General features: G+C 32.0%; 2 protein-coding genes across 2 annotated transcripts; both read right to left on the bottom strand.

Annotated features, from left to right (window-relative positions):
* Positions 1-590: 590 nt before the first annotated feature.
* Positions 591-2,245, bottom strand: LOC131037196 (cationic peroxidase 1-like). The gene is made up of 4 exons (XM_057969264.2): positions 2,003-2,245; positions 1,717-1,908; positions 1,352-1,517; positions 591-1,251 (listed from the first exon to the last, which is right to left on the bottom strand). The coding sequence occupies exons 1-4, from the start codon at positions 2,213-2,215 to the stop codon at positions 866-868; spliced, it is 957 nt and encodes a 318-aa protein (XP_057825247.2). The 5' UTR covers positions 2,216-2,245; the 3' UTR covers positions 591-865.
* Positions 2,246-8,802: 6,557 nt separating this feature from the next.
* On the bottom strand, positions 8,803-10,313 carry LOC131037207 (cationic peroxidase 1-like). The gene is made up of 4 exons (XM_057969274.2): positions 10,101-10,313; positions 9,815-10,006; positions 9,445-9,610; positions 8,803-9,344 (listed from the first exon to the last, which is right to left on the bottom strand). The coding sequence occupies exons 1-4, from the start codon at positions 10,311-10,313 to the stop codon at positions 8,959-8,961; spliced, it is 957 nt and encodes a 318-aa protein (XP_057825257.1). The 3' UTR covers positions 8,803-8,958.
* Positions 10,314-26,047: the final 15,734 nt, after the last annotated feature.

Below are 26,047 nucleotides of genomic sequence, written 5' to 3'. Positions count from 1 at the left end.
ACATGGCTAATGTTCCTAATGATTTGCTAGACCCATTACTCTGGTGCCCTAGGGCTTGGTGTCCGATGTGTTACGGGTAATGTGTGTGGAGTGATGGCTATCGATGATTCTATTGGCATTCCTTTGAGTGACATTAAAAATCGATCGACCCAGTCTCTATTCGTGATAGGTCCCTCATGGTGTTGTTTCTAAACCTTGAACCATGGTTCATACAAGCCAAGAGGATCAAAGATGCTCATCAAATTGTTACATTGCCATAAAAGTCAAAAAACATAAGATATGTTTATAAGGTGTATTTTTTTGTTTTGAATGTAGCTTATAATAGTAGGGCCCTAATAACCCCTTGTTTGTTTTCACAGATTTACTATAATTGTATTGTTTAATATCATTTGAGTGGTATTTGTCTTATATTTCAATTGCTATATAAAAATGTTGGTGCTGTGTGGAAAACTCCTCTTACCTAAAAGTATCAGTTTTGTAAATAAATTTGACCCCCCCAAAAATACAGAAATATTTAATCACATGTAAGTATTTTACTATAAAAGTATCCATTAGGCCAAACTAATAAGAGATAGGATTGAGGCTTAAAAATTTAGCTTTTAAATATTCATATTCGACAATCTCCAAGAGTGAGCTACTACATTTTTTCAAACTGAAGACAGTGGGCTTTCCAAATTCTCACGCTGAATTTTTTTTTTGAACCATAGATATAAATTACAATGTTTTGGCATTTATTTTGCAAAACATCACTAATAAGACAAAGTAGTAGAAATTATAAAAGAGGAAACTCTAGCAACCTTTCAATTCATGCACACAATATCTTGGGATCTTGTGCCGCCTTCTGACCTAATATATTTTTAAAATTTCAGTTAATTTTCCTACAGTTTGTTCGTACTTCTCCGCTGGTCCCTGTGAGAGGGCTGATGTTCCCCATATTCACCATAGCTGCTGCAAAATCAATGAAAAAGGTGGGTGGATTGGTACTGTAAGTAGTAACCAAAGCATCCGCAGAACCTCCATTAAATAGTTCTTGATCAGAGTGAAGGAGACCTTTCTGGCTTCTCAAATTTTTGTAATAAGTATTGTCAAAGAAAGTGGGAGTGACAAGGTCTAAAGGTGAGAGGTTGTCATCACCACCATTGCTTGGACAATTTGCCTGAACAGAGGTGGCAAATGCAGAATCGATATTGGTGTCATTGAAAACGCGAGATCTGAAGTTGGTGCATCTTGCTTGACCAATCGTATGAGCACCTAAAATACATGGGTGCCATTAAAGTTTTTTCTTATTATCTTTGTCATCAAAAATTTAAATTAAAACCTTAAAAAAAAAAATTCGAAGGCTTGCAAATACCTGAAAGAGCAATCATATCCTTGGTAGAAAGGCCTTGTGCTTGAAATGCAGAGATAAGTGTACTTAAATCTGAAGAAGGAGAAGGTAGATTGCTGTTGGCACCACTTAAGCTTGCACTAGTTGAGTCTCTTCTTCCCAACGGCACTGTCCATGATGGCCCTCCCAACTAGCAATCACAAAACACAAAGATAGCCCACAATAAGATTTGGCAAGGTCCTGAAGAGAAATTTGTAAATAAAAACTTTACAAACCCTTTTGATTCTGAAGAATGAGTTAAAGTCTATTTGTAAAAGGCAAACGTTTATTGGTTAGCAAATAGAGATAAAGATAACAGTAGAGAAGGTGAAGAAGGGAAGAGTGTTTACAAGTACAACTGAATCACGAGCAGCAATGGTAACAATATCAGCACAAGACACAACTCCACTGCAAACTGCTTCTAACTGACTTTTAATGGTGTCTATCACATCGTACCCTTTCACAGAATTCGCATTTGGTGCTGCAGTTTTTTCTCCAGTGACTGTCGATGTATCGTCCAAAAGTATGGATCCATCACATCCCTTTCAAGAAAAAAAAAACTCATGTTATCTACAGATCTGTGAGAAAAATCAGAATAGAAGTGAAATTCTAAGATTATGGAGATTAAATTCTTACATTTACGAAACAATCATGAAAGTGAAGACGGAGCAATGATGCGGCCATTCTTTTCTCTTTTGCCACAGCTGCAGTAACAGCAGTCTTAACTGTACTCAATGCAAGGGGACATGACGTGGCATAGAATGTTGGACTGAGCTGGCCATTGGAGGCTCTAAAACATAGAATGATGAGCAAAGCAGTAATACATGCAAACATACTAGTGGTTTTCATTGTTGATTTGCTTTGCTATGCACGTCAACAATGCAGACTGTGGTGTGGGAGAATGTAGGAAGAGATATGCTTCTTATAAGGACTGGGGAGGTTCATCTTTGCTCAATTTTCTGCACAATGAAAGTGACTGAGTGTGCCGGGAAAAAGCTTTTTATTTGTCGACCTTGACTTTGCAAAAAAAACGGGTAATCCTGCCAAATGGGGCAGTTGGGGAATGGGCCCAAACCACAACGTGAATCTATTTATGGCATGTTAAAAAGGTGGTATAGTTATGGTTTTTTTTGGATTGTTTGATTAAGATTTATACCCTATTAATTTGACATGCTTATCAGTTTTAGAAAAGAAAAATGGCAATAGGTTGTTTGGTAAAACAAGAAACATGATCTTGAGTTAGTCTACAAAATATATAATTTTTAGAAGATAAAAAGTTGGCAATTAACATAATTTACAGTGATATAATAGTACATTGAAGAAAAATAATAATGACTTTTTAATGTAATTAAGTAAATAGACATAATTATTTATACGTTAGATTAAAGATTGAAATATGATTATTAGTTAGATAGATTTGAATAAATTAAATTAGATACTTTGAAATTGATGAATAATTGTTGTTTGTTTTAGATAAATTTCAGAAATGTTTTTGAAAGTCATATGTGGATCAGAATCGGAAATTCATTTTTGGTTTGCATTGGATCAACTTCTAATTATTGATCTAGTTTACAATTGCGAACTTGTTTTATATTGGTCTTTGGCAATCTTTGGATCCTACACTATGAACTATTTGAAAAGTAGAATGCTAGACAATGATATTCTTTATGACACTCTCATGGTTTTTAATTCAAGCTGGTAGTATTAAAAAATATCTTAGTAGACAAAAAGTTTCAACACATGCACATGAATCCTACAATGATTGCTAGGCAATTCAAATGTGCTAGAATGCGTATGATGAGATATGTTATATTTCTTGCTTGACTTGAATAGAAATCTAGATGATTATTTTGTGATAATCAATGACATTCAATGATCAAATGATGGACGGATCTTCAATGTTATGCCATGATCAAAATTAATGCAAAATGGATTATTTTTATGAACAAATGTCACACCACATTTTAAAGATTTATGCAAAGTGGGATTGGAACAAAATGTAGAATGGGGTTTGTTAGCTAAATATTTGATTTTGATTTTCCATTTAAGTGGATCAAGATTACAGGTACAAGGATGGCCTTTGCTGTGAACATAACTTGGGTCAAACAATTTTGTTGAATCTATATCTAATAATATGGATTATGGTTAAAGATTGAATTAATTATCAAAATTAGATAGATAAATCAATTAATTTAAGATTGTGTGTAAATAAATATTATAATATAAAATAAACATAAAGATAGATATAAACAAAATTAAACATGAAAACTCAATTATAAAACAAAAAAGTAATCCATTTATAACTATATAAATATATAAAACATTATTTTCAGTTAAAGAAACATAAATCAAAGATGCTTCACCATTACAATTCTATATTGATTTCTCTTCTGTAAAACTAAAATAATAATTAATAAGCGTGTCACATTCCTTAGAAAACAAGTTGTTTGCATATACCTCAATTATTACATTGACAAAAGGGGATTTTGATGTTACTTTTTCATCACTGTCTCAACTAAGGCCTGTAGACATGTTGAAATTTTGCTGTTAGACACTATAAAATACAATCACAATTGTTATCTGATCTACTGTATATATATTATTATTATTACAGTGGGCATTATATATCAATTAACATTGAAATTTTGAATGGATATAGAAGTATCGAATACATCATATCAAAGGAAAGTGTTCATTCAAACATGCTGACATTTCAATCAATATATGACAAATGAACACTGCAAAGTCAAAGGATTCTTTTAGATGATGTCTGTAAATAGTATAAAATAGTTCAAAAGATGATGTACTCTTGCTAGATTTTATAAACATGCTGTTGACAACTACGTTAAAATGATTCCACACAAATGTTTACTGAAGTTACCAAAAATCATAACTAAGTTCGCACAAAAAGAGAGAAATTTACAGTCCTCCTTGCAGGGCACAAAAGCCAACCTTTACTGGCCAAACGATCTCAAATTTGAAGTATTTTTTTAATTTTTAAATCATACATTGCACAACGTATACGATAATCCATTCTTTATTACCGATTACAAATTTTCTACAAATTTAATTTGAAGGATTCTCCTCAAAAAAAATCTACTAGTTGCAAACGCTTGGAACACGATACATTATATTGAAGTAATTAACTTATTAGGTCTAGATTATACGTAGAGAAAAGAATTCTTCTAAATTCGTTAAGAAGTAGTAGTGTATACAAAATTTTATATAATTTATAGAATCGACATAGTATTTAAGGGTAGTCAATTATTTATTATAACGAGTTCAATGAGAGAAATTTGCATCGAGGATAAGCATAGTAGGGTTTTGCATAATTTTGAAGTAGATAAGACAAAATTATTATTTTTGTCACAAGTATATAAGAATGTAATGAAATTTGATCAAAGTTGCAGGATTTGTCAAGTTTCAAGATGTAGTCAAAATGTGAGTTCAAATCGATGATTACCAATACTAGAGGGATCTTAAGAAGATGTAACTATGAATTTTATTTTAGAATTTATAAGAATACAAAGAGGGTATGACTTAATGTTTGGAGTTATAAATAGATTCTTCTAAAATGGAATATTTCATTTGATGCAAGAAAAGTAATGATGTGATACATGCAATTGACTTATTTTTTAAAGAAGTTATAGCGTTGCATGGCCTTTCAAACATTATCATTTTAGACAAAGACACAAAGCTTGTTCTATACTTTTGAAAGACATTATAGAAGAAAATGAAGAATGTTTTGAAACTCAATTTATCATATTGCCTACAAATGGATGGACAAAATGAGTTTTTGAATAGGGTTCTAAGTAACTTATTGAGATGCTTGGCTACGAAAAAGATAGGTAATTGGAGCCCTACAAAAAAAATAAAAAATAATAATTCAAATAATAGGAGGTATAGTTAAAACACCATGTGTGGTTGCATATGACAATAGTCCAAGGAATATATCATACTTTAGGGACATTGATAATGAAGAGAAGAGGAGTGTAGAAGTAGAATTTTTTTTTAACACATGTAGGAAATACATGTGGAAATAAGAAGTCATCTTTCTAAAGACAATGAATGGCTAATTCAAAGAGTTAACAAATAAAAAGAGAATATATAAGGAGTTTGAGATTGGAGAGGAAGTAGTGGCATATCTTAGCCGAAATGATTTTTATCTAGAACATATAACAAGTTGAAAATGAATAATTTTATTTTTAACATAAATTTGATGGGAGTGCATTGTTTCGAACCTTGGTGGAAGGATTGGTAATTATTTCTGAATACTCCATTTTAGAGTTATGGACCTTCTATGGCCTATTCATGTCTCTCACTCATCTACACATGGTGGATCAATTTAATCCCACTTGTATCTACATTCTTCTCATGTGGTTTAGAAAAAAAGGTTTTAAAATGTTTGAAATGCTAATCAAGACCCCAAGTTGGCTCACTTTTCTTGGTCTTTTTTATACCAAGGTCTTCCTCTAGGGACCCATCTTAGACACATGGAAATTCTCGCTCTAAATCATTTCTTCTATGGTTAAGTCAAGTCACTCAAGCATAACTTTTTCTTTGTCATTTTCTCAAGAACCCTTAGAATTGGATCGATGACTTTTTTAAGCACTTTGAGCCTAATCTCTTCTCATGGAACATGATTCTTCTTGGATATTGGCCTAGCCTACCTCACAATTTTACCTAGATGTGGTACACTTTCAAGGTGAAAATATTAAATTCAACATATGGAAAGACATAAATTTTACATTTTTTAATCACCCTTCTACTAATAAATATTTCTCTCTGTATTCTATGGCTATGATTTTCTCTTATGGCTTATCAAATTTAGGTGCAAGCTAGTAATTTTGTACATGAAGTAGCACAACTTCAAGAGCTATTGGACCACTAGGGAAATACCCCTTGCACCATTGCTTGGGTTCCTCTCGACTCCATCTCTCCCCATAGGTCCTAGCATAAACATAGCCACTCTTCCAAATGGGACAATCATGGAAAGAATAGGTCTCACTCTTGTGGTCAAGTGCCTCAAAAAAATAGGAAATCTATGAAGGATGGTCTCAACCCTCACATCTACCTTCTCCTGAGTAGGACACTAACTGGCCAAACACTAACAAATTGTCTCATGTGTCACTTGCCATCTCCCTAATCTAGACTCGACCACTTTTGAAGGAGAATGCTAAAGATTAATGTGCCCAGTAGTTGGAAGCCAATTTTTTACTCTACTCCTAGTGATTTTTGGGGGAAGTCGGTTAATAATTATCTTTCTTTGCCCAACATAACCCTGGATACTTAATTTCTATGGGGCTTAGTCTCATGTTTTTAGCTTTTATGTTTTAGGGTTAGGTCCTTATATTAAGACTCATGGCTGTGACTTTTCACCATCTGCCTTTTTTTTCTAAATATTGTGTTATTTCTTCAAATTAATGCAATGTTAAATATGATATATTCATCAAAAGAAAATATTTAATTCAAAAAATGTATATGACATAAAAAATATCAAAATATCTAAGCATATTGATAATGTTTATCATCATAAATCTATACTAGTATCATGAAGGTGATATGAGAGATAATACCATTGAAATACACTAGAAAAATTAGTTAAAACAACAGTAAAAAGAAGAGGTTAATTATTATTTAGATAGTAGGAATGCAAGAATAAAGAACATAGTATGAGTATTTGGTGAAGTGGAAAGGAAGTCTTAAATAAATTCAAGTCAGGTTTCAAAAGACTAAGGTAAACCATATGTGCTTTCCTCCAACGCATGAAAATTAAACAATCATAAGTGTCTTATGAAAGATAATTCTAGGGTCTAAAGTTTCAAAACTTCTTTTCATGTGGTAAAGCATGTAGTATTCTCTTGTATTCTTCGGGTATTTTCCTAGACAATTCATATGGGTTTTAGTGTGTGTGCAAACTAATATTGTGTCATCATGTGCTTGTGTATGGTATCTAGTGGGCATGTGATCTATATTGCCTTTATTTTGAAACATTTGGAGGATAGTGGATGTGTGGTAGCTTCCAATTTACCAAAAAATAAACATTTCCTAGTGAGTTGTTACTTCCATAAATAAAAATTAGTTATTTCAAATGCTAGACATTAGATCTTACACCCATGAGAATTGGTTGTTTGATATCTTACCATGCATGTAATCCATAGCTTTGATGTGTTTGTGCATGTAGAGTGGCTTCTCATAAGTGCATTGCGACAAAGTGGCAATGCAAATGGGTCATGGTGTATATAGATTAGTGTTTTAGTATTATGTATTCCTATTTGAAAAGTGTTGGGGCCAATTAGGTATCATTTTATCTATTCATTTATGTTCTACATAATTATTTATGCTCAATTCTTGTGTACACAAGGTCTATTTGTTATGATCCAAGGGACCAACAAATGAATTGTTTAGTGGGTTATAAAGGGCTTAGTAAATTAAAAAATTTCCTGTCTCTTAGAAAATAACTACTGTGGGTTCAAATGCATCTAATCAAAATGGTGTGTACTTTGAAGCAATGGAAGTGATAGGGGTAATTTTCCCTTGATAGTAGCTAAACTTTTCCTAGTGAGATTAACTTCATGAAGTTTTATTTTAGCTACTAAGCACTTATTATTCATCAAATGCCTAACCTTTTTTTTGATGTATGTAGTATCTCTAACTTTTGATGGACCTTAAAATTTCTATCTAATCCAATCATTTGTTAAACTTTGTAACCTTAATTCTAGCATACTTTTACAAATTTTACAAGGGCATGAGCAAGTTGTCGAGATTAGTAGGGAAGGTAGCTTAGATATGGACAACCTTGAAATTTTGAAAGGCCAACAAACATACAAAATACCAAGGAAGACATTAGAAATAGCCTAGACATTGACATTTTATAATTTACACCTTTTGACACTTAAGGGACCCATTTAGGATGTCTCAAATTGATTAAACCCCCTCAACAATCCTTGTGGATTACTCTCTATCACTCTAAAAGATCATGTTGTAATTAAATACTTTCACATATTTGTATTATATGGTGAGAGAGGACTTTTTTTTACAAGATCTCTTTTTCTTCTTTGAACAATCTTCCACAAAACATCACCCACTTTACCTTCTAGAATCTCAAATTAATCTAAATATAAGTTTGAATTATTCTTCCCATACGCATATGGGAACACAATTGATAATAATTTTAATCATAAAAGTTGTAAATAATTGATTTTTTAATTTAATTATTTTCTTAAATGAATGTATATCTTGTATAAAAAGAATATTAAAAATATTTTTAAAAAGGATGGATTACTGTGTTTTAATCACCCATATATATTTCTTTTGACAATTTAATATTTCAGAATATAAATATTCGTGGCAATTTCCAAGAGCGAGTTAGTCCAATTTTTAAAACAGAAATTGTTCTTTCCAAATTCTTACGCTGATTTTTTTTAAACCATGGATTTAAATTACATTCTTTTGGCATTTATTTTGCCAACGTTATTAATAAGACGAAGTAGAAATTACAAAAGAGGGAGCTTCGACGGCAACCTTTCAAACCATGCACACAATATCTTGCGATCTTATGTTGTATTTTTACTGAATACATTTTTGACATTTCAGTTGACTTTCCTGCAGTTTGTTCTAACTTGTCCGCTGGTGCCTGTTAAAGGGCTGATGTTCCCCATGTTTACCATAGCTGCTGCAAAATCACTGAAAAAGGTAATTGGATTGGTACTGTAAGTTGTAACCAAGCCATCTGCAGAACCTCCATTAAATAGTTCTTGATCAGAGTGAAGGAGACCTTTCTGGCTTCTCAAATTTTTGTAATAAGTATTGTCAAAGAAATTGGGAGTGACAAGGTCTAAAGGTGACAGATTGCCATCACCACCATTGCTTGGACAATTTGCCTGAACAGAGGTGGCAAATGCAGAATCGATATTGGTGTCATTGAAGACGCGAGATCTGAAGGTGGTGCATCTTGCTTGACCAATCGTATGAGCACCTAAAATAGGTGGGTACCATCAAAATGAATATTTACTAACTTTCTCATGAACGTGTTAAATTAAACCTGAAAAAACAAAAATTCTAAGGCTTGCAGATACCTGAAAGAGCAATCATATCCTTAGTAGAAAGGCCTTGAGCTTGAAATGCAGAGATAAGTGTACTTAAATCTGAAAAGGGAGAAGGTAGATTGCTGTTGGCACCACTTAAGCTTGCAGTTGTCGAGTCTCTTCTTCCCAACTGTACTATCCATGATGGCCCTCCCAACTGGAAATCACAAAACACAAAGATATATAGCCCACAATAATATTGACCAAGGTCCATAAAAGAAATTGTAAATAGCAATTTTACAGGCCCGTACATTCTGAAGAATATGTTAAGGTTATTTGTAAGAAGCAAAAACTTATATTGGTTTGCAAATGGAGATAAAGATAATATGGTAGAGAAGGTAAAGCAGGGAAGAGTATTTACAAGTACAACTGAGTCACGAGCAGCAATGGTTACTATATCTGCACAAGACACAACCCCACCGCAAACAGCTTCTAACCGGCTTTTAATCGTGTCGATCACTTCATACCCTCTCACAGAATTCGCATTTGGTCCTGCAGTCTTTTCTCCAGTGAATGTCGAGGTATCGTCTAACAGAATGGATCCATCACATCCCTTTAAAGAAGAAAAAAACTCATGTTACTTATAGATCTATTAGAATATCCAGAACAGAAGTGAAATTCTAACATCATGGAGATTAGATTCCTACGTTTACAAAACAATCATGAAAGTGAAGGCGGAGCAAGGATGCAGCCATTCGTTTCTCCTTTGCCACAGCTTGAAGAACGGCAATCCTAACTATAGTCAATGCAACGGGACATGACTGAGCATAGAATGTTGGACTGAGTTGCCCATTGGAAGCTCTAGAACACAGAATGATGAGCAAAGCAGTAACACATGCAAAAAGACTGGTGGTCTTCATTGTTGATTTGCTTTGCTATGAACGTCAACAATGAAGACTGTAGTGTGGAGAATGTAGGAAGAGATGAGCTTCTTATAAGGACTGGTGAGGTTAATCTCTTCTCAATTTGCGGCACAATGAAAGTGACTGAGTGTGCGGGGGAAAAGCTTTTTATTTGTCTACCTTGACTTTGCTAATCCTGCCCAATGGGACAGGTGGGCAATGGGTCCGAGCCACAATGGGAACAAAATAAGAGTCTACGAACAAATTGTGAATTTAAGTTTCACCTGAAATTATGATCTTTTTATGGGATTGTGTTCTTTTGGGATTGTTTGATTAAGATTCTACCCTGTTAATTTTGCATGTTTATCAATTTTTTTTTAAGACAATAAAAAAATTGATATAATTTTGAGTAATTCCACGTATTAGGATGAGTGTAATTGGATATGTTAGATTTCTTGTTTGATTTAAATATAAATTTGGATAATAGTTTTTATCAATAATCGATAGCATTAATGATGATAAAAGTATCTTTCATGTTATGACATTATCAAAATGAGTGCAAATGAATGTTTTTTATATACAAACATAACATTAAATTACACAGATTTATGCAAAGTGGGATAGAACCCAATGTGTAGAATAGCATTAATAAGTTAAAAAAACTATTTTGATCTTTCATTTAAGAGATCAAGATCACATCCATGAACATGACTTAGGTGAAACAACCAATTTGGATTTGTATCTAAAAAGATGTATTCTGGATAAGGATTGGATTAATAATCAGAATCAATTAGATAAATCAATTGAAATATGATTGTGTGCACATAAACATTGCAATATGCAATAAATATAAAAAGAAAGACAACCAAAACTAAATATTCAACACCAATTATATACAAAAATAATCTATTTATAACCATTTAAAACATTATGCCAGATGAAAAACTCATCAAAAAGACTTCACCATTACAAGTCTCTCTCAATTTTTTATTTAAAAAAATTAAAATAATAATTAATAAGCACAAACCAGTTGTTTGCCTTTACCTCAATTATTTGATTCAGGTAAGACATGTTGAAACTTTGCTGTTAGTCACTATACTGTGCAATCACAATCGTTATCCACTGTATATGATTATTATTATTATTTTATTTATAGTGGGCATTACATGTCAATTGACTATGAAAATTTTGATGAATATTATATCAAAGGAAAGTGCTCGTTCAAACATGCTTACATTTCAATCAAAATATGAGGAGAAAATTCTTAATGGAAATGAGCACTGCAAAGTCAATGGATTCCTTCAGATGATGCTTGTATTAAACATTTAAAAATAGATAGAAATGGCGGTGCCTACCAACTGGTTGATGTATACTCTTGCTACATTTTATAAGCATATGCGATTGATAACCACTTGCACAAATGTTTATTGAAGTCGCTAAAATTCATAACTAAGTGCGCACAAAAGAAAAGACAATTACAATCCTTTTTTTAGGGCACACAATAGCCAACCTTTATTGACCAAGCAATCTCAATTTTGAAGTTTTTTGTAATTCAAAACATTACATTGCACGAAGTATACAGCAATTGTTTCTTTATCAGCAATTAGATTTTTTTTAATTGGAGAAAGCTGAAATCAACTAGATATATTAAAAAACCATGTGTATTACTTAGCTAGAAGGTAATTTAAGTTGAAAGACTAGGATTCCTCTTTGGAAAATCTATTTATTATAAATATTTATAACATGATAAATTTTAATAAAGTAATTGAATTTCAATTATTTTATTTGTATAGAGATAATCCCATTCATTTATAAAAACAAATCAGATCCATAATTCTGATTGGAACAAAGAAAAATAGAAATTGAAATAGATTTGATTATGTATGGAAAAAAAAAATTAGTTAATTTATTTTTTTTAAAATAACGTATATATAATTTTTTTCAAATTATAGAATTAACAAAAAAAAAAATACTATGCAATATTTTATTTACAAAAAAATTATGGGTAAAAATTTTATAGAGTATAATTTTTTTCTATTATATAAAATTCAATCATTTCTTAATATAATAATAAAAACTCTTACTTCATTCTTAAGCATGTGTATTAGTAATACAAGCAATTTTACAGACTACATAAACTATGTAAAAGATAAACATGCATGCTTTAAAACTAGTGAAAAGAGTAAAATAAAAGAACAAAAAAAAAAAATTTATCCAACATAAACAAGATTATATTTGATAAAGGTTGTTAGAATTTATTAAATTAACTTATCCAAAAGGACACATATAACAATAGGGCTAAAGTGAGTACAAAACAAGTCAAGGAAAGTTCAAATTACTATTCATTAAATTGACTTAATTTATTGCATCATGGTTGAATCCACTCATAGGCAAAGACTACTAGTGATTTTGTAGAATACTTCAATAGCTATTATCCTTAATTGAAATTCAATACGCTTGATGCAAAAATCATAATTGCTAGTATGCAGTGCTCTATTATGAATGCTTTGATGCTTAATTTCTTTCTTGAATGATACTCTCTAATTAATCTATAAGGTTTATGAATTTTCTAAGCATTAACTTTTTCTTTTCCATCCTAGGTGCCAAGTAAAAATATTTTGCATGGAAGTCATCTTAGGGATTGTGATAATAGAATTGTAAAAGGTCCAATGTATAACTAGATTTACAATTATATCTAGTAGATAGAATCAAACCCACTAGGTAGAAACTAAGGTAATTCGAAACCACAATGACTATATTTGGTTGCAATTGCATTTAGAATTTTATCTAGAAGATTGAATCACAATCATAATTCTAACTAGTATATAGAAATAGGTACTAATTGAGTTATATACAAATCAAAAGGGTTACATTTGGTTGATTGTAGTGAAAATGGGTAGATTTAATTTTCTTGTGTACTGGAATGCATCAATTTAAGCACCAAATTGACACAATGACAAAGCTAAATTTAGTACAAAATAACTCGGAAATAATGTGATGTATTATGCACTTGAATGGATTTATCCATTTTCTCATGGTTCAATCCACTCATCTGGATCTTATTAATGCTTTTATTCAACACCTAAATAAATATTGGTCCTAAAGTTACAATTTTGGATTTGGTTTAAATACAAGATGCTTGATCAATGTAGATATTTCTATTACTATCATAGATTTCTTTGATCTAAATTTTGTAATGTTTGATTCTTTTTAGAAAGATAGTATCTAATTGATCTAGGATGATTTACATATGCCCCATTAATTATCTTTAAATATACCACCCTAGGTTACAATTCAAAATGGTTTGTATGCAATTCACTCGGTAGTGGTCCAATTTTAGATGGGAGTTAGCTCAATAAATGTTAAAATAAGATCTAAATAATTTATACAACTCTCACAAAACTTGTGAATCTCTCTCCTCCTATAGAGGGTTTTTCTCCTTTTTTTTTGAAAAAAAAAACTATGGCCTTTTGTAAGGCTTGATTTGTCTTCCTCACAAATTGAGGGCTTCACCTTTTTCATAGGTGGTTTTGAACTTTACTACATTGGATATTCTCAAAATCAACGCGATCTTTTTATATCTTGGTGATCTCTCTTGCTCTAGCAATCTCTTTGTTTGTTTGGGTTGCAAATTGTCTGGTTGCACCTTCTTTTAGGACATGAGGTTATTCAAAACCTCAATTTTTTTCTAGTTGACATGCAAATGTCAATTCGACTTCACCTTTGGATGGTGGCTTCTACATTGGTAGCAGGATTGATGTCATTGATTGAAAAATAATTTTCCCATGCAACTTGGACAACTTCCCATATGAAAAAAATATCACATAAATGACTTGTGATCTTTGTTGATCTCTTTTAGCATCTTCCCATGAATTGCTTTTTATTCTAAAAAATGATGATCTTCAACATGCAAATCATCCTTGTTTTATTTGTGATCTACCTAAGGCTTCAAACGTGGAAACAAAGCTTTGTCTTGAAAATGATGATCTTTTGATCTCATCTCGCTTCCTTCTTACTAGTAGGATCTTCTTGGATCTTTCTCTAGATTCAACAATTTAACCCAGATAATTTTTTGAACATGGCACTAATACTAAATGAAGAAAATAAAAAATAAAGACAAATTGCTACATAGCAATAAAAACATAGAAATTGTTGCTCAACAACTAATAAAACTTTATATTCATTCAATGAATTATAAATCCTCTTGATCACGAGATCAAGGATCAGTTGATCATAGAAATCAAAGACATTAAAAACATTACAATTTAACCTCAATAAGTAGAGGTCTTTGACATATTGAACGGTAACCAAAAATAGAAAAACAAACAAGCATGTTCACGCACAATTATAGTTAACTTCTTTTTTTCAATGTGAAGAAATTAACATGCTAACATTTGCAGATTAGTTATTGGGGCAGGCATTTTGGGATGGATGTCTTTCAGGAGCAAAAATGTGGGCAGCATTAGAGGATTGGCTTTACACCTACCATTGTATTTTCTTGTAAGTTTCTAACACCCTTTCTCCAAATCCATTTTGTGCAGTTGAATATTCCATGGGGCCATATTTCTTCGAGGTATTTTGTCAAAAAAAAGTAACATGTCCTAGCTATATGTAGAGCCCCTCCCTGATCAAGCTCTGGTTAACTTAGTTGACCGTGGTTGAAAGTATTAACAAATGCTATAATTCAATAGGATGGGCTATGTTAGATGGATAGATTAGTGGGGAAAAATAATTGAACCAAGTTATGGAATTATTTTGCCTTGCGGTGCATATTTTGATGTGTTATGGATTTAGATCCTATATGATCCACTGATTTCATAATCTTGATATGACGTATGTTAGCTATCTCAGAATTTACAGTACTTCTTTTTGATATTTAAAAACATGGACGCATGACGTATTAATGATTGACTTTCATGAGGATTATGAGGATGCCTTTTGAGTAAATTGCTTTATGTGGATTTTATTAGATAAATGATAAATTGATTGTTATGATTGAAATTGTATGCAAAGTGTCTGAATTGTATTCTTTCCATATGTTGATATTAAATGTGATTTTTGGAATTACTAATGTGCAAAATGAGATGTGCAGGAAAATTATTCCATGTGACCATGGAAACTATTCGGAGAATCAAGCCTAGGCCTATGTGCGTTTGTGAAGCCAAGGGTTATCTATTTGGAGAGACAACACCTCAATTGTATATGTGTTTTAATTTGTAAATGTTATTCTTGGATGTGTGTTTATTTTGGAAATTGTTTAATTTATAAATTCCAAAAAAAGGGACATTTGCCATGTGTATTTTAGTGATGTGTAATTTTTTTTGTAGTGTCACTTGACACATGTGTTGTAGGATGAGTTGGCAATGACATGTCCCTTTGGAGGAAATTTGTTTTACCAATGCATATTTTTCAATTATCCTAGTATGGTACCAAGAAAGTCTAGGATAGGGAGCCATTAGAAAGGTCAACTCAGGGTTGACTCGTAGGTAAACTTTGGGTGAATTTCTAGGGAGTTAAACTAACTCCTAGGGTCAAGTTAAGGGCATTTTTAGTGGGCCATATGATGTACCTATGGATGAAGGAAAAATTTAGCCATGTGTCCACTCCCTAGGGCCTTTTTAGCCACCCCAAAAAATGAATTTCCCAAGTTGGCCGAATTTCAACTTTAGAGGAGTCTTCCTAGGTTAGATAACCCTCCTCATGAGTGACATTGCTCTTCCCCATTCCTTTTACCTTTTTTGAGGTGTCTTGGCTAGAGATTTTGTAAGGTATTGGGAAGACCAACCAATGAACATCCTTCACCCTTCCCAAGTGGGTTGGAAAGAGTGAGGAGTGTCTTCTTAGGGAATAGTTTGGGAGGGAGAAGTTTTTTCACCCACTCTCCATGTAGTACCTCTTCCCCGATCATTCTATTCTTGTGCGTACTTTGATTAAGTTTGACTTTTTAGTACCTTTGTAGACCCCCCTTGGTCATGATGTTTTGTGCAAGTAGTATGCTATCATAATGATGTATGCTTTTATGTGTGTGTTTTCTAGTTAATGATGATTATGCATTAATTTATTGATGATGATTAAACATTGATTTCAATTTCACATTAATGATTATGGACTAACTCGTTTCCTTTATGCATGTTGTGCGCCATGTGAATGTATCATGTATGTGTGTGTATGGGGTGCGGGGAGGTGGTTTCTCGTCACTCACTTTGGTGAGACATGAGAAGTCACGATTCTCCTTCACTGGTATGTTTACCATGTTTTATGTATATATGCATGTGTGTATCGATGATGCAGGAAAATGCAGGTTTGAGTACCGTGTGGGTACAAGGTATCGACTCCACCTGGTTTCATAGGTTTGAGAGTACCTTATTGATTCAATGGATGTGGGAGAAGATAAGTTCTTAAACCCTTCGGGTTACCCCTATTCGTGCTCAATATGAGTGGTGTCGGTCATCCATAAGTTCTCTTTTTATTTGGTTTGTGAGTTGCGTGCTTAATTAGGTCACTTAAGTTTGTATTATGCAATGGGTGAAATGATTTAATTAATCTTAAATATTTAATTAAACTAAATATGTTATTATGCATTGGTAAATAAAAGATTAAATTAGATCAATTGCGACCCGTTTTTGTGATTAGTCGTAAAATCAATTTGTTCAATTTATTGTATAAGAAAGTTTGATCATGTTTTGTTTTCATGTGAGAAATAAAATGTGTAGGCAAATTTGAAAAAAATTGTAATAGAAATAAGAAAATAAAAATATTTTTCCTCATTGACTTTGAAAATGTAAATTTAAGTTTTTAAATAAATGGAGAAAATCAAATTTTGGAGAGATAAGTTTTTTTTGCATTTAAACCTTATGGAAAGAATTTGATTGGTCCAAAAATAATTTCAACCTAAAATAATTCTAGGTTAGAAATTTTCTATTTAACCATATTCTTTCAAAGGAAAGAGGGGAGAAGTTTGGGAGGAAAATTCTTGTGCATCCTTTGTTGAAGGAATTTATCCAGTTGCAGGTGGAGCTCTTCTTGCAAACACTACCCAAATTTCTTATTGAGGTTGGATTCTTGTTAATTACCTCTGTTTTGAAATTTAAATTATTTTGAGGAAATCCCTATGTATGTGGGCATATGGTTTCATTCTCTGTTTGGAAACTCTTCTATTTTTTTTTTGGTTAAAAGGGAAGGAGTGTTTAAGTTCTGGTATTGAATCCTTTGGTGATTGGTTTCAATCAATTTCTTGGTTGTGAGGAAAAAGAATTGAGTTAATAATCAGACTAGTGAGTTTTCCTGTGTAAATGGTTTGATTTCAAAATTATTAAATACATTCATTTAGTTTTGATTGATAAATTAGGATGATTTTAATTCAGATTTAGATATTTCCCCCAAATCTAATTCCTTGTTTGTAAAAAGAATGAACTTCAAAATCAGTTTTGTGAATTTCTTTCTGTGTGTTGAAAACCCAAGATTTCACTTTGATTCTCTCATCTTAGTATTTGAATTGTAAAATCAATTAGTGGTCTAAATTTGTTAATTTTACCCCTGGGTAGGGTTATACTGGCAAAATTTTGCCAATTTAAGCATTTTGTATATACTGGTAAAAACATATTAGTTCTGATTTTGTTTTCTAGAACTTTATTTCCTTCCTTAGAAAATTTTCTGAAATATTATATTTTGACAGGGAAATTTGTTTTGCTTTAAAAACAATTTAAAAAAAAAAAACTAAACAAAACCGTGTTTTCTATTTTTCACGGGGGCATTTTGGGTGCTGCGTGGGAAGGAAGTCCATGGTTTTCCATGATGGGAACCATGTTCCCCCCTCACCCGAGTTTACTTTAAAGTAAAGTTTGCTTTTACTTTATTAAAACTTGCTTTTTATTAAAGTTTGTTTTTTTAAAAAAAGTTTTAAAGTTTTTATTATTTAATTATATATATATATATATATTATTTTAATTTATTTTATTTTATCTTAGATTAAGATAAATTCATTATTAAGTTTTAATTTTTTTTTATATTTAAAATATATTAATAAAATAGATATATAATATTATAGGGCATATATATATATATAATATATTTATAATTATTAATATTAATTCATGAATTGGAAAATTAGTGGAAATGATTTAATGGGGAAAGTTGTATATTTATATATATGTATAATATATTAATATATTGGAATTGAGAAATATATGAGAATGTTTTGTTTAGGTAATTAAAGAAAGATTTAATTACATAATTTCGAGTATAGATCATTTATCTATATGTATGAATGATTTCTAGATAGATAATTAATGTCTTGTTTTTGTCAAAATCAGTGATATTGGTATTACATGAATCAATTCCTATTAAGTGATTTTGTCAGAATTTTAGAATTTTAGTAACTTGGTCAATTGAGATAACAATAAACAACATTATTGTATTCTTTTATGTCATGATGTATTATCTTGGGTTGCCTACTTGTTTGGCTTATGATTAAGTTTATGTGCAAATCATTAGTTAATTGTTATATGTAATCCTTTTGGTGTTGTTTTTCTGTTATAGTTTCCTCTTGTGATTCAATTGAGTTCTCTAGTTTACTCAACCTAGGAACTAGGTTCGGTGACCAAGTGAACTATTATTGTGTCTGAACTCGAGTATTTGGGTATCGTGAGTCGTACCTTAGAGTTCTGTAGGATTGTGGTGTCATAAGAGAGTGGCTTTCGAGTGAGGGCTACGCCCAAAGTGGTTAGTAGGATAACTCATCAGAAGTTGAGTAATAAGTGATAACTTAATTTAAAAATGGGGGGTTGGGTTTTACAAACATTAATCAAGATTTATTGTGCCTCGCTCATGGTTGAGTGCTTGTACAGACTCAGGATGCATTGGGAAGGCCTGGAATGGAAAACCATCTACCTTGTCTTCATGAAAGGATAGCTTGGGTTTGCATAGAACTTGGATGGGGCCAGGAGTTCGGGAGAGGCTACCAGGATAACCCATGATGGGGGTCGGGGTCTATGGAGGCTTTCCAGTATAACCATGCCAAACTATGCGATGACACTCTTCTCTTATGTACACGGTTGTGTAGACTTGTAGATGTCACCTGGTATTCTTTGTGAAGTCTTATCTCGTGTGTATGTGTATGTTTCTTGAGACGATTCGATGTCATGTTAGACTATGTGTTCTTTCCTTATGTTCTCTAGTGTGCAGTCTTGTATTGATTTTGCTTGGAGCACTATTGTGGGAGTCATATCTTTGTGTTTATACTTCATGTGAGTACCTGATATTCCTGTTAGACCATGGGATTCTTATGATGGTATGTGAGGCATTAGTTTTGGCAGGTGCTCTAGATGTTCTTTTGTATTTACTCCACTCCATGTATCAAATGGATCCTCTTTCTTCTTCTTGGATCATTCATGTATCTCTTGGACCCTATGTGGTCATATGTATCATTTGTTTTTGTACGCCTTGATGGAAAGATGTAATTTATGTGAACCTTATGTATTTTTTACCTATTATTTATTAGAAGGGTCTTGTATTTGAAGCAGACCCGAAGATGTAGCCCATTAGGGGTGAACTCCGATATCAATTTTGGTGTATATGTTCATTTGGTTCCTTTTTGTTTTGGATTTATGAATGGAATTATGGTTAAAATGAATAATTTAGTATAGATGATATTAATATTAAATGCATGTATGAAGTCATCATTTAGATGCAGTAATATAGAATATGATGGATGCAACTTAGTGATGTAATGTAGCTAATGTTAGATGTATATATTCAATCATGATAGTTAAATCTCTTACGGAATTTTATGGCTATGTTCATGTGGTAATCATTCTATAATGAGTAGGTTTAATCAATCTCTTTGTTAGTTGGATTAATACACCTTAATATTCATTGGATTAATTTAGTAATCTTCGTTGGAAACCCTTTAGGTGTTTAAGTTAGGTCTTCTGCTTGTGCAAATGTTATTGCAATATTTAATTTAATGCATCTTTAAGTTCTTTAATGTTAAAAAAAAAATTATTTGCACTCTATTCGAGAGTTTTAGTTGAATCCTTTAGGGTTTTTTGGCTGGGCATTACACTCCATTTTGGAGATTTAGATTCTTGAGCAATTTTTGTAAGTTTTTTTAAAAGATTTTGGCTAAGTCTTGAGGGGAAAAGATAGTGGATTTGGGAAGCTCTTCTACAAGATTCATCATCCCTTTTGGCAGATTTAAGGTTGGTTGTTTTCTAGCTCATGTATGTTGTAGTATTGTTGAAAAGATTGCTTGTTATAGTTTATTTTAATTATTGATATCTTAGTGTGTTGGGAAGATGTTGATTTCTTCCCTATGTGTTCTTTTCTTTTGTTATTGTGTTTTTTTTTAGTTTTGTTTTGGGAGTTTTCAAGGCCAAACTCACTCTTGGGAGGGAAGAGTGGCCTTGGGGTGAAGGGTTGTTTGATAGCCTATGAGTGTATATGATCTCTTTGGAAGAGAGTGATTTACAAGGGGTTATGGGACCCTTTCTGCATAGTGTTATGTTTATGCAATGGGGGTCATAAGGGGAGTTTGTTGGCTTGTATGCCGTTGGGGACATAAGGAATTGTTAGGAAAAGTTTGAAACTTGTGGATTTGTTTATTTTGTAGCCTTGCAATGGCATTATGTTCTCCTACTTGCAGAATTATCCTCTAGGTATATGGTCCACCTTCACCCCACTTGAAAAGTCACATTATGTGTATTTAATGTGTGTATCCCGTCTAGCCTTGGTTCTCCTAGCTCGGGGTGGCTTCTTGTAAGCGTAGGTTGGGAGGTGAGCCTCCATGGTCACAACCTACAACTTTTATTTGCAGGTTTGCTTGGGAAGAGATTGGAAATGAAGCTTGAAAATATCCTATTTCTTATTGTATTTAGTTGCAGAAAAGAAAAAGAATATATTTGATAAGCCCTCATTTAGTAGAAATGAGAGGCTTGAATTAGTTATTTCCTATTTTTAGTAAAAGAAACTATGGTGTTTTAAATGTAACTATTGGATTGTTTTACTATGTAATAAAGATGTATTTTATTTGAGTAGTCCTTGTAAGGAAAAGAATAACATTGGAGTTATTCTTTATGGTTGTTTACTTCTTGAAACAGATTAGGAATGAAGTATATTTCTGTCTTAACTATTTAATGCAGAAAGAAATGAAATATAGTCAAATGTGTAATGCAGTTTTTATTAAAGAAAGGAAATATTGCTTATGTCTACAGTTCAGTTACAAAGGAAAAATAAATAGATATCTTAGAGTTATCATTAATAATGCATTTCATCTTGTTGTTATTGATTAAAAAAAAAAAAGAGGTAAATTAGAAAAAGATAGTTGCAGTTGTGAATAAATTCTATTACTGTCATATTTTTCCTAATCTGAAAATGCATGAAGAAGTAGAATACATTTTTGTAAATCTAGTTATTGTATACTTTAAATCAAAGGAAAACTATAGGCTAATGAAAGAAAACAAAACTTATTCTATTCTGTTTATTTGAAATTAGCAAGTTAATGTAAAATGCTAGTAGTAACTCTGCAATAGAAAATAAATATTTAGTTGAAAGTAAAGTCAGGAAGTTAAAGTTTATATTTAAATCTTGTGATTTAATCAATAAGTACACTAAGTTATATTGTTGGTTAGTCTATAAGGAAGTAAAATCATTACTGATATATAAGGCTATTCTGGAAAGTCTTCTGTGAGATCTTCTTTTAGAAGATACTTATATATTTTGCTTAAAAAATTAAATGTTGTAGTAATATAGAGTATTCTGGAAAATTATAGTGAGTTTTGAGAATACAATTATTTTAACCTAGCCATTTTTTACATAGTTATATATTTATATATATACATATATAAACACATGTACATAAATAAACCTATGTAGCTAATAAAAGTAAAATGCATTACATGTAAATAAACATAATGCTGTTGTAGCATGCTAATCAGGAAAAAACAAACATGTATATATAAAAAGAGATTTACTAATGTTGTTATTAAACAACAGTCTGGAAATGACACTGTATAAAAAAAGGAAAAAAAAAAGAAAGGTAAATATGTCTACATTTACATAGATATATGCATCATTTAAAAAAATAAAAATAAAAAAATGAAATATTATCCTATTTGAGAATCTGGCATTCATGTTCTTGCTATGAAAACTTTTAAATATATATATATATCTTAAATAAAATAAATAAATAAATAAGAAAATTTTAGCTTGACACGGGGAATGGGAGAGCCGAGAGCTCTACCCCACCCCCCACCGCCAAGTGGGTACTCCGCAGTGGGCGGTGCGGCCGCCACTGTGGGTAACCACAGTGAGCGGTGCGACCCGCCACTGTGGGCAGCGTGGCCGCCACTGTGGGTATCCACAGTGAGCGGTGCGACCCGCCACTGTGGGTATCCACACTAGGCATGGCTCCCGCCTTCAAGCCCCCTCCCTATCGTCCACCATGGCCTGCAAAATCCGCCGACTTGCACACCCTCGACTGCCATGAATAAAACTAGACCTTGCATAAAAAGTATAAAGGTTTAAATGAATACCCTAACCCTAATGTGGGTTAGGGATTAAGAAGAAGAAAGAAGAAGAATAAGAAACAAATAGATAGTATGTTTATCTAAAAAAAAAGGGGGAAACCCTAAATAGGGTATAAAATAAAATAATAATAATAATAATAATAGAAGGGTTCTTTTCAAAATTTGAAATAAAATGAGTGGGAAAAATCCCATTTTAAAAGGGGTAAATTATAAAGTTTAGGGATCATTTAAATCTCTTAGGGTGTTTGTTTTCATAGTATATATAAATTAGATGGAATAATTTATTGAAGATTATTAGATGGTTATTTTAGTAAAAGGGGGTATTTTCATTATTGGTAAAATAAATGATTAATTTGTTTATAAGGGGGTATGGTAGCGAGTTATGTATGTTAAAAATAAGTTAATGGACTTTTGATCTTATGGATTTATTTAATCCAAGTGGAATTATTTATTAATGATTTAATTATTATAATGACGTTTGACACTTTATTTTTATTTGCCCAATTAATTAAAATTAATACACTGAATTTGTATTAATATTGATTTAATGGATTCTAGAATTATTTAAGTTATTAAAGCAGAGATTATATTATCAAGGATTTGGGGAAAACTTGATAGTCCTTTACTTAGATAAATAATTGATATTAATTCAAGAAATTGTATTAATGTCAATTTAGTAGAATTGGGCTATTTAAATGTAATCAAATTGAAGGGCTTTTGAGAAAATTTATTTAATATCAAAAAGGATATTGTCCTTATAAAAACATTAAATTTATTTTGTTTTGATAATAGGAGTTATCATAATGGTTGCGTAAGTAAGAATCTAATCCTATTGCTTCGGAGTTAAAATTAAAACCTAAGACTTCTAGTTAAATTTAAATCCATCGCTCACTTTCGAAACCCATTTTAACACCAATTATGATTTTGTTTAGAACAACTTGTTAAGTTGTCACATCCAATTAAGCATAGGTCGCAAGTAATTAAGTGTTCAAAACAAAATTTGTTGTTGTGTTTTTTTCCCTAAAGTTTGGGCATGACACTATACCTATACATCTTGGTCTTCAAAATGCAAGAGCCGGTACAATGGCATGAAATTGTGAGGAATTATGATGTGCATGGTATAACATGTTGTGCAAGAAAAAGCAAAATCCACAGATAATTAAATATTGCGGAACAAATTAGATGCAAATAAATTTTGAAGAAAAGAAATGAACATCAAAACAACACACAAGACACAAATTTGCATGGTAAAACCTTGACAAAATGCCAAGGAAACATCCACGAGGCAAGGTATCGGTATTCCTATTGCTTAAGAGAAAATAATTACAAATGTCATAGCTTCTACTCTCTTGAAGTCTGAATTTGCAAAACACAACAACAATAATTACATCATTTTTGCCTTCATAGGCAACATAGATATATACATAAATTCTTCTAAATGCAACCATCACCAACATAGAAATATCCCACTCCACTCCTTAAAAGAAAGTAGAAACTTTCTCACAAAGAAAAAACTCCTTAAAAGAAAGTAGGAACTTTCCCACAAAGAAGAAGTGCTATTCTGAAGGTGAGAAGACAATAGGAATTTTTCATTTCTAATATTTAATGTTTCTAATTGAACTGGCATTATCTAACCATGTCCACCTTGACAACAATTTACCTGATACTTTCTTAAAACCACCATCACCCCTTTTGTAAGCCAAGAGAAGCCACAATCCACTTCAGCTTCTCTACCAGTACTGGTTTAGTAAACATGTTTACACAATTTTTATGTGTATGAACTTTCTCAAGGATTACTCCACCTCCATCAATAACCTGTCTTACAAAATGGTACTTAATTTCAATATGCTTGGTTCTACTATGATAAATTGGATTTTTAGCCAATGAATAGCACTTTGACTATCATAGAATACAATCACTTTGTCCTACACTTTTCCAAGCTCACCCAGAAAACCCTTCAACCAAATTGCCTTTTTACATGCATGAGACAGCCATATGTTCTGCCTTAGTTGTGGATAAAGAAACCATTTCTTGAAGCTTCGTCATCCAACAAATAGCTCCACCTACAAGAGTAAAGACATAACCTAATGTAGATCTCCTTTTGTCCAAATCACCTGCAAAATCAGAATCAACATAACCACACATTGAACCACTGCAACCATCATAGGTGATACAATAATCACTTGTGACTCTAAAATACTAAAGCACCCATTTCACTGTTGCCCATTTCTCTTTACCTAGATTTGCCATGTATCTACTTACTACACCAACTGCATGTGAAATATCTGGTCTTGTACATACCATCACATACATCAAACTTCCTATTGCATTTGCATACGATACACGTGACATATAATCATTTTCTTCCTTATTACTAAGACATAAACTTGAAGAAATGTTAAAATGGGAAGCCAAAGGAATATTTACAGGTTTCACATCTTGCATACCGAATCTTGTGAGGATCTTCTCTACATATTTCTATTGCAATAACTAAAGCTTACCATGTTCCCTGTCTTTGTGTATCGCTATGCCTCAAATTTGTTTTTCTACTCTTAGATCCTTCATATCAAAACTCCTAGCCAACTGAGCCTTTAACTTATTGATTTCAGCCACGCGTCTACTTGTTACAAGCATATCATCAACATACTATACCAAGATAATGTATAAGCCATTTTCCAAACTTTTAAAGAAAACATAGTTGTCATACTCACTTCTTACAAAGTCTTGGCTCGCCATGAATGAATCAAACTTCTTGTAACATTGCTTGGGTGATAGCTTTAGGCCATACAATGACTTCTTGAGTTTGCAAACAAATTTTCTGTTGCAATCTTGAACAAACCCTTCTAGTTGCTCCATATGTATCTCTTCATCCAAACCTCCATGTAAAAACATTGTTTTAACATATAGTTTCTCTAACTCAAGGTTAAGTAATGAAACTAATGCTAATACAACCTTCATAGAAACAAGCTTAAAAACTAGTGAAAAAACCTCAGGAAAATCAATACTTTCTTTCTGAGAATATCCATTTGCTACCAACCTTTCTTTGTACCTAGAAATTTTATCATCGACATCCTTCTTCATTTTGTAGACCCACTTGCAACCAACAACTTTCCTTCCGTTTGGAATTTCTACCAAGTCCCATGTCTTATTCTTCTCCAAGGCATCCATTTCTTCTTTAATTGCTATTTTCCATTTAGCATTTTCAATGCCACTCACTACTTCCTGATA

The sequence above is a fragment of the Cryptomeria japonica genome, chromosome 3, assembly GCF_030272615.1.
Source record: "Cryptomeria japonica chromosome 3, Sugi_1.0, whole genome shotgun sequence".
In the NCBI taxonomy this organism is placed as follows: Eukaryota; Viridiplantae; Streptophyta; class Pinopsida; order Cupressales; family Cupressaceae; genus Cryptomeria; species Cryptomeria japonica.
The sequence above is the reverse complement of the archived record's forward strand: the minus strand, read 5'-3'. Positions and strand labels throughout refer to the sequence as shown.